We start from the raw sequence: 9,928 nt of genomic DNA, 5'->3' as shown, positions 1-9,928 counted from the left end.
TGGAAACAAATAACTCATAATGAGCCCGGGACTGTGCCTCCTTCCCCGACGGATGAGCCTGCCTAGGCAGTCTGGGTTTGCATCCCTGCTCTGTCACGTACCAGCTGCTGACGGCACAAGTTGCTTAATTTCTGGGCGCTGTGACCTAGGGATTGCTTTCTCCATCCAGCCTTCCACCCAAAGCTGCAGAAGAGAAGCAAGAGGCTGCTGACTGGGGCGGCTCCGGAGCCCAGGTGGAGCCGCAGTTCGCCTACCACTAAAGGGCCGCAGTCACGGTCCGCATAGCCGCCAGGGGGCAGCAGAGGTCCGGCCCGCGAGCCTGGAGGCCCGACTGCGCCTGCGCGGCGCCCGCGGCGGCCAGGGACGGGAAGTGGGCGGGGCCGACCGGCAGCAGCTTGCGGGACGCGGAGCCGCGAGGAGACAGCTGAGGCCCGCGGAGACCTGGGGTGAGGAGGCCGGGGGGGACGGGGTTAAAGGGCTGACGGGGCTGGGACGAGGGTTAGGCGAGCGCCCAAGGTGCACAGGGGTGAAATGGGACCGAGGAACCGGAGGGGTGGAATCAGAGGGCTGGGGAGGCAAGGAGGCCGAGACGAGACTCACATGGGTGCACCCAAAGGGTGCGGGGGTGCAATGCGGGGGGCCGAGGAGCAAGAGGGGCCGCTGCGGACATGAGGAACCCAAGGCTGGGAGTTGGGGGGCTGGGGAGCCAAGGGGACAGAACTGGGGGGCCGGCGGGGGTGTGGCCGAGCTGAGGGCCTCGTAGGAACCGAGGGCTATGAGGCAGAATGGGGTGCTGAGGGGGACGCGCCCCATTTTCCGAGATTTGGCCTCTCCCCACCCCCCAGGAGCCTCTGGGCCGGCACGTTGCCCCATATCCCCCCAGTCCCTGCACCTTCAGGGGCCCAGTCTGCCTGATGGCCCCCGGCTCCGCGGCCTCCTAAGCGTCTGTGAAGCGAGCGTCAGCTGCACAAGTGCTCGGGCTGCAGCTGCTTCAGCCACAGGTCTGTGAGCCAGAGCCTCAGGCGCAGAGGCCGGGCACACTGCCGCTGAGTTCGGTCAGGCAAGCCCCTGAACCTGTCTGTGCAACAGGAAGAACTGGCTCCGGCTGCAGGGATTTCAGCATAGGGCTTGACACACAGTGAGGCCCACTGCAAGGTGGCGGGGTCCTTCGAAGCCTTCCACTCTGCGGGACAGAGTCACACATGTCGTGGTGGCATTCCCCGGGACAAGTTCCCTGGGCCCAGCTGAGCTCTCACCACGGGGGATAGAAAGTGGGGCCGGCCAGCACTCTGAGGCCATCTCCAGTCTCTTCTGTTGTCAAATTTCACTCTTTTCCTCCTGCACGCGAGGTGGAAGTGCCAAAGGCACCGGGCATCCGGAGACCTTGATTGAGTTCGCTTTGCCCTTTCCACCTGTGGGAGACCTTAAATGGGTGCTTGCCCTCCTAGAACCTATTTCTTCATCTGCAGTGTAGCCTGACAGTATGTACTTCTCAGCGTAGTTGTGAGAGGTAAACAAAACGAATGCATTTCTGAAAGCCATGAACTTCTACACGAGTTCATTTGTGGAATTCCTTTAAGATACCGCCTGAAGGCCGGGCGCGGTGGCTCATACCTGTAATCCCAGCACTTTGGGAGGCCAAGGCAGGCATATCACCTGAGGCCAAGAGTTACAGATCAGCATGGCAAAACCCCATCTCTACTAAAAATACAAAAATTAGCCACGCGTGGTGGCAGGTGCCTGTAATCCTAGCTACTCAGGAGGCTGAGGCAGGAGAATTGCTTGAACCTGGGAGGCAAAGGTTGCAGTGAGCTGAGATCCCACTATTGCACTCCAGCCTGGGCAACAAGAGCGAAACTCCCTCTCAAAAAAAAAAAAAAAGGATACCACCTGAAGCCAACCGACCTTTAAGACCTGGCGCTGCTGCCCACTGCACCCTTCAGAGTGGTGTAGCTTCCTCAGCCCACGCCACCCGCCAGTCACTCTTCCCTCTGCCATCACTTACCACCTGCTGTACACAAAAGGGCCATTGTGGGCTCCCTGACTGCAGGGAGCTTACAGTCTATCAGGAAAGTCAGGCCTGTAGAAAGAAGTGGTGGTTGCACAGCAGTGTGACTGTGCTTAATGCCATGGAACTGTACACTTAGAAATGGTTAAAAGGATACATAGTATGTATATTTTACAACAATAAAAAAATTTATATATGTAGGAAAAAATCTAGGATTTACATCTAACTATTATCAGTAGTTATGAATAAAGAAATAAGAATCTCCTTTGGTAGAAAAAAAAGGTTGGCCAGGTGTGGTGTCTCATACCTGTAATTACAGCACGTTGGGAGGCTGAGGCGGGCAGATCACCTGAGGTCAGGAGTTCGAGACCAGCCTGGCCAACATGGTGAAACCCCATCTCTACTAAAAATACAAGAAAATTAGCCAGGCGTGGTTGTGGGTGCCTGTAATCCCAGCTACTAGGGAGGCTTAGGCAGGAGTATCACTTGAACCTGAGAGGCGGAGGTTGCAGTGAGCCGAGATTGCGCCACTGCACTCCAGCCTGGGTGATAGAGCAAGACTCTGTCTCAAAAAACAACAACAACAAAACAGTTAACATGAATGATGCTTTTGTTACACTATAGTGATGCAGTTTCCTTTTCTAAGGATTGCTGGTTTTTTTCCATTACCCTGGTTCTGCAGTTAAGCAAGACTCAAGTATTATTTCTATGTCCCCTAAAAAACTGCGGTTGTTAAACCCTGCATTTGTTAAGCTTAGGAGTCGAAACTAATGCACTAGAGGAAAATAAATATTTTAATTTAAAAAGAAAACTTTTTACAAGTCAGATGTGGGCAAAAGTGCCATAGAGACATGAAAGAGAGCATGCTGGATCCAAAGATGGGGAGATTTCAGCAAAGCCTGGAAGGATCCGACAGATCTCGGGAGGCAAAATGGAAGGAGGACACCACAAAACAAGGAGGGGAGGGGCTGCCCTAGGGTTGGGGGTACACAGAAATGGAAGGAGCCATGAGAGAGCCAAAGCCCAGAGTTGGTGTCCATGAGGGACAGGTCAGGGATAGAAGGAGTCAGAATGACTTCCCAGGTGTCATCACAGGGCCCACAGTTAGGTTCCCTAGCATGAACCCCACCCTGGGACTCTGGGCAAGTTCCTTAGCTCTTCTGCTACAGCCTGCCGTGTGAAGTGGGGATAACCACAAGAGGATGTTGGGAGGCTAAAAGCCATCCCAGGAAGAGTGCTCAGAGCAGAGGCAGATGGCAGCTGGCAGCACCGTCGGCCACACCCCTGCAGCTACCCCCAATGACTTCGCTTTGCCCTTTCCCACCTGTGTGGGACCTTAAAGGTTCTAGGAGGGTGAGCACCCATTTGGTGTGCAGAGGGGCCCTGATCCAGGAGGAACCAGCTACCAGTCACATTTGGTCAGACTGGTCCAGGCAGGCGGCGCTGGGCTGCAGGAGTCCAATGTCCCTCCCATGCCCACCCCAGGCTCTTGGTGATTTGCACAGGCTCATGCACACGTCCCTCTTATTCGGAGTTTTTCACTGGTGTGCCCTGCTCAGGAAAGCCCAGCACCAGGCTCCACCACCTCTGGTGCTCTCCCAGTCCTGCCTCCTCCCTGCGGCTTGCCACTGGCCTCCATGCCATTCCTGATGCTATCTCCTCCAGTTGATCCCTCAAAGAACCACAGCACTGTCCCCTGCCCCTCCAGGCACTCCCAGGGCTGCCTCTGGTTTCCCTTGGGTGAGGAATTTTTCCTTCCTGCCAGGTGCGCCATGGTGTACGTCAGATTCAGGAGCTTATTGCGAAAAGGAAGGAAATGATTCCTGTCCCTTTCGACTTCTGGGTTCCAGGGAGGGAAAGTTGTGTCCTGGTTTCTCTCCTCACCTCTTGCCTTAGGTTGGTGATGCAGAAACAAGGGTGCTTGGTCCCCAGCAAGTAAGATGGCCCTGGGCACCCTGCCTTTCTAACAAGAGCAGGCAGTTGGCACAGGTCCTGAGAGTAAGCCAGCCTGTCCCCTGTACAGATGCAGACAGAGCTTCACACACAGACATCATCACACCCCCCAGACCTCACTTAGTACACATGGCACAGACACCATTGAGGTGGCCACGGTGAATCAGGGTCTGCAGTGCAGACAGGAGGTGCCACCCTTCCTGAGGGAACAGGCCGATTGTGGGGAGGGGCTCCCAGCACAGGAAAGAGTACCTCAAGGTCAGGAGGGAAGAAGGAGGCACCTGCATCCCAAAATGTCCAGCAGACGTCACCAGCAAGTGGGGTGGAAGTGAAGGGTCTTGAATTCTGCCCTTGACAGTGGGGCTTTACACTGTGGGCAGGGGTTTCTCCAGGGGGGGCCCTCTGTGTGCTCTAGGGGGGAGCATGCTATCCTCTCACTTGGATCCTAATCATAAATTCACATCAGCACATTTTGTGGTGAGATGGTAGAGCCTCCAGATCACTTGGAATTGCAAGGGAGTGGGCGGGGGCCCCAGGCACTGGCAGTTGCTGGGGGCAGCTCTGCATGGTTCACATTCTCCCAGAAGCTCCAGGGGGCCAGGGCAGTCCCAGGCAGAAGAGGGGCCCTTGGCTGCTTTCACTGCTTGAGGGCAGCCAAGCTTGCTGGGAAATTCACGCCATCTTCGAATGCCTTACAGCTCTGCTGGGGCATGGCTGGCAGGCCGTGCCGCCTCCTCATTGACCTACTAGGGCTCCCAGCCTCTGCTCATTTCTCCAGCTCACAGTCTTCCCTTTGTGGTTTGAATGTCAGTGTCCCTCCTGCTCTCAGAGTGATTTTTCCTTATTTGTTTTATGTTCTTTTTTTTTTCTTTTTTGGTAGAGATGGGGGGTGGGGGGTGGCGGTCTCACTGCCCAGGCTGGTCTTGAACTCCCGGCCTCAAGCACTCCTCCTGCCTCACCCTCCCAAAGCGCTGAGATATAGACCTGAGCCACAGCACCTCGCCAGTTGTTTTATGTTCTTTATGCTTTTACCTGCTTGCCTTCTGTAGCCTGGGCTGCATTAAATTTACTCCTACTTGTGAGTAAATGTGAACCATAGCAATGAATTTAGTCTATCCCCAGAACCTTCAGTAGCAAGCACCCCTATCCCTACATTATTTGTACGTGTCTACTTAAAATAAATTACCTTTCGATTTTGCCTCTAAAAGAAGAGAAGGGTTTTGTGTTTTGTTAATTTACCACCCTTCACCCCTTGCATTCCAAATCCCTCATTGATCAGACATTTAACTTGGTGCTGGGACCTTTCCCTCTGCCCACCCCCATTCTCTTTTGTGTTTTTTATCTTTAGACTTCCAGAAGGCTTGTTCCAAGTTAGCAATTCCTGATAAGGACAGCCCTTTTGTGGGCTGTGAGCTCCCTGCATCTCTTACTTCCCACTCTCTTCATCCTGCACCTCAGGCCCCTGCCGCAGCCGCCCTTTTAGCAAAGTTTGTAGGCAGAGTCTGTGGCTATTCTAAGACTGATGATTCTAGAAGATTCTCCTTGCCTCCTTCATTCAGTTTTCAGAACCTGGAAGTCCTCAGGAAGGTGATGGGCTGTGAAACTGTTCCCCAAATTCTCCACCCTAGAACTTGGGGTGTTCCTCAGAGTCTCATGTCCGTTTGTCACCATAGAAGAACGCAGTTTTTCTCCCCGGCTTAGTAACTGTGTAGGATTTCTTTTTTATTTTTTTCTGGATCCAGTCTCATCCACTACTGCGTGGGACTCACTGGAGAAAGTTTCCCAGCCTGAGTGGTAGACAAAGCCCAAGGTGGAGTCCCCGCTGTGGGAGGGTCTGGAGGGGTCAGGCACCCGAGAGGAAGGGGGCAGGAGAGGGAAGGGTCCATGCTGAGCGGGTGCTGGCAGGGAGGCCCAGGTGTGGGGCCTGGAGGTGAATCCCCGGGGCGATGCAAAGAACAAGGAAGGGGGGCGCTGGAGAGCTGCTTGGGTATAGGCGAGGCAGGCAGGCTGGGGAGGCGACTGTGGAGATTCTGAGTTAGGAGAGAAGAGGAGCCAGAGCCACCCTGGGAGGAGGCTGTGAGGCACCATGTGCCTCTTTCCAGTGAGAGAGGAGCAGGTGAGGGAGTGAAGGCACAGGCTTCCCGATCCCTCTTTGGCCCTGTCTTCCTTCCTGACACCTCAGGCGAGGGAGTAACCCTCTCCAAACCTTGGGATTCTCATCTGTGAAATGGGGGCTTGTCCTGGCTCCTGGGGTGTTAGAGGCAACTCACAGGACTGGTCAGCTCTGGGCATTCCTAAGGACTTAGGGAGGAAGAGCCCACATGCCCCACAGTGGGGTCAGCGCCTGGAACTGTCCACAGTGCCCCTCTTCCAGCCAGGGCTTAGCAGGCCTGAGCTGTTCTAGACTCACAATTCCCTCCTCCTATTAGAGAGCACTGAATAGGCCCGATGGTGTCCCAGAGCACCTCCTGTCTGTCCCAGATTAACCCTCTGCTTCTCTCCTGGCCACCCCTTGGGTGGCCCCAGCAGCCTCTGAGGATCCCTTCCTGCTCCCACTCTGGCCTGTCTCCAAAACAGCCCTGGGCCAGCCTCCTGCATCTTGGCCCTTCTCTTTCCTCCCCTGAACGCCGCTAGAGCCCCAGCAGGTGGCCCTCCTGCCATCTGGTCACCACGTCCAGGCTCACAGATCTGGTGGCTTCACTCCCTCACCTCAGAGCCCTCCTGGCTGCTCGGGACCCATGATCAGGTTGAACCCCCTCACCTGCCTCAGTGCCTGGCCTCAGCATCCCTGTCCTGCTCGTCTCTGGCCACGCTGGCCACCCTCTGCCAGGAACAGTCTTCCTCCTCTGTCACTTCTTGACAACGTCCACCCAGCTGCTGTTCCTGGCACCATCTCCTGAGACCGGATCTCTGGATGCCCACAAGTCCCCACCTGGACTCAGGACAGTGGCCAGGGTTGTCCCTCCACTTACTAGTGGCCCTGAACCATGAGGCCATGCACCTGCCACATGGTGCTTGCAGGCGGGCACCTGCATTGCTGGTGCCGTGGCCCCCTGATTCTGCTGACTCTGACATTTCTCCCCAGGGTGAAGCCTGGAGACCCTCTTGTCCTGGCCCAGCTGCAGGCCCCCGGGATGCTCTGGGCATGTCCTCTGGAGCCCCACAGAAGAGCAGCCAAATGGCCAGTGGAGCTGAGGAGACCCCGGGCTTCCTGGACACGCTGCTGCAAGACTTCCCAGCCCCGCTGAACCCAGAGGACCCTCTGCCATGGAAGGCCCCGGGGATGGTGCTCAGCCAGGAGGAGGTGGAGGGCGAGCTGGCTGAGCTGGCCATGGGCTTTCTGGGTAGCAGGTAGGCCTGTGCACCCCCAAAGGGGACGGGGAGTAAGGGCACGGCACCAGGGCCGACCAGGGATGTGGCTGCTGTTCCCCCACATGTCCAGCCCCACACGGGGATCTGCAGCCCCAGATCCCTATGCAGTACCGTGTGGAACTCCCATGGCTGCTGTGGCAAAGCACCACACACTGGGCACTCAATGCAGCCGAAGCTCATTCTTTCACAGGGCCGGAGGCCAGAGTCCAAGATCAAGGTGGTGGCTGCGCCATGCTGTCTCAAAGGCTGCAGGGAAGAGTCTGCTCCAGGCCTTTCTGTTAGTGCCTGGCCTTGACTTCCTGGAGGTCCTTGGCTTGTAGACTCATTCCTCCTAGGTGGCCTTGCTGCACGCGGCATCTCCCCATGTGTGTGTCTGTGCCTTCACACCTCCCCATCCTGCCTGCTGTGTGTCTGTGGCTCCTCCTCTTGTAAGGACATGGGCATTTTGGACCAGGGGCTGCCCTCCTACAGTGTGACCTCATCTTTATTTATTTTTATTTTTGTGGAGAACAGGGTCTCACTATGTTGCCCAGGCTGGTCTCGAATTTCTGGGCTCCATGGATCCTCACGTTTTTGCCTCCCTAAATGCCAGGGTTACAGGCATGAGCCACTCCAGCCAATGTGACCTCATATGAACATAACTAATTACATTTGCAAAGACTTTAACTCCAAATAAGATCATATTCTGAGCCACAGGGGGCTGGGGCTTCAACATACCTTTTAGGGAACACAATGTAGTGCATAGCAGCTGATGAGCAGTACGTCCTGTTTCCGATCCGTGTGATGGACGAGGAGGCAGAGGTGGGTAGATGAAGAGGCTGATGTGAGGCCTTACAGTCAAGGAGGGGCGAGGCCACATGGCACCCCGGCCACCACGATCTGAGAGGTAGCTGGCACTGTCCCCCTTCCACAGGTGAGGAAGCTGAGGCACAGAGAGGTAGCACAACTAGCTTAGCAGATTTCAGGGAAGATAGAGAGTTGGGTGTCCACCAGCAGACAGTGCGTAGCTGTCTCCTAGGCTGACCTCAGAGGTCCCTTCCTCGGAAGACCCTTGCCCTCCCCTTCTTCATTTATTCATTCATTCTGGAAGTATTTGTCCCATGAAAGATGGTGAAGGACAAGGTCTCTTCTCGAACCCTCTCTGCTCAGATAGGGTCTTGGAGTCAGGCTGTCTGTGTGGCACAGGGGACAGCTCATGGAGGTGAGCGGGCTGGTGGGCCACGTGCTGTTTCTGTGAACCTAGTCCCTTGCTGAGGGGATGTGCCCATGGTCCCCAGTCCCAGTATCACCCAAATCCAGCATCACCTAAATCACCTGAAATATTACCTGAAGCCATGACAGGCCCTCAGCCATAGCTCCCTCTGACAGAGCCTCCATCCTCAGTGGCTACCTCAGTATCCCCCAACTGTGCACTTCCTTTGCCCCTTGCAGCAAATCAACTCTGTTCCTGACACCCACCAAGGACCTATTTCCTTGACTCCAGGCCCCAGCAGAGTCAGTGACTTGTGCTCTCCCTGTGCGGCATGGGCACAAATGTTGCTAAGTGTCAGCCACATGCAAGGGCCATACCACCCAGCATCCCCCACAGCTGCCTAGAGCTCAGGAGGAAATGTCCAGTGACCACGCTCCATGAGGTCATGGCATGTGCAAAGGGTGTTATTGGCTTGTTTTGAGGAAATATTTTAGAGATGTGGCACAAAGTGAATCAGCCCCCAGTGGTGGAGCAGAGTGGGCCCAGCAGGGGTGCTGCGCACGGGAGGTGAGGGAAGGCCTCACTTTCTGCCTTCTTGAGAGGAGCAGGTGGCACTCTGCAGGGAGCAGGGGAGTCCAGACCAGGGAGTTCTGCAGCCACTGGGTCTTCGTGGAGGTGGCATGGGGCCATCGCTGCCTTGAGGCGAAAAGCCAGGCCCAGGACAGAAGAGTTGGTGCACTTTGGCCCAAGCGTGAGGTGACCGGGCAAAGCCAAGCGCTGCCAGCCCCAAGCTGGGGATCAGATGGAAAAGCCATCCCGGGAAACAACAGAGCCCAAGGGTTTGCTGGGTCTGCATGGGGCACAGGTGCCGAAGACGGACAGGCCACAGCACCAGGGTGACGACATCAGCCTTCAGTTCCTGGGCAGGGGGAGAAGGGCGCAGAGCAGGGCCCCAGGGAAGGATCCAAGATGGGAGGGCCTGGAGGGCTGAGAAGTGAGTAGACAGTGCAGGTGACCTGCCAGGAGGGCCCCAAACCAAAGTTGGGGTCAGTGCTGGGGGCGCAGGGGAGGGCAATGGGTTTTGGTTTTGATGCGGGAGCAGCCAGACTTGTTGAGCGGCTGCTGTGTGGGCCACGTAGTGATGGGTGCGAGCAGGAGGGGCGCAGAGCTCCCGAGCCTCCTCAGCCCCCAGGAACCCACCTTACATGGTGGACTAAAATGGAGTATTTGAAGGTGTTGTGTGTTCCAGCCATCTTATTGGATTTATTTTTTAAGTTAGTTTTGTTCTTTTCTAGCATCATCTTTCACACGCAGGTGTGGAGGTGCATAGGTGTAGTCAGCACTTGGGGTCTGAGTCTCATACGTTGTCTACACTGAGCCTGGCTGTCCACACACACACGCAC

The 9,928-nt window shown here is 55.9% G+C and overlaps 1 protein-coding gene across 1 annotated transcript in view; it reads left to right on the top strand.

Annotated features, from left to right (window-relative positions):
- The first annotated feature begins 365 nt into the window (after nt 1–365).
- Nucleotides 366–9,928, top strand: part of PPM1F (protein phosphatase, Mg2+/Mn2+ dependent 1F) — a 31,075-nt gene continuing 21,512 nt past the window's right edge. The window contains 2 exon segments of the mRNA XM_032139417.2: nt 366–446; nt 7,047–7,312. Coding sequence (XP_031995308.1) covers nt 7,107–7,312 — 206 coding nt within the window. The 5' untranslated portion in view covers nt 366–446; nt 7,047–7,106.

This window comes from Hylobates moloch, unplaced genomic scaffold, assembly GCF_009828535.3.
Source record: "Hylobates moloch isolate HMO894 unplaced genomic scaffold, HMol_V3 SCAFFOLD_19, whole genome shotgun sequence".
Taxonomy (NCBI): Eukaryota; Metazoa; Chordata; class Mammalia; order Primates; family Hylobatidae; genus Hylobates; species Hylobates moloch.
This window is presented reverse-complemented; position numbering and strand designations above follow the sequence as displayed.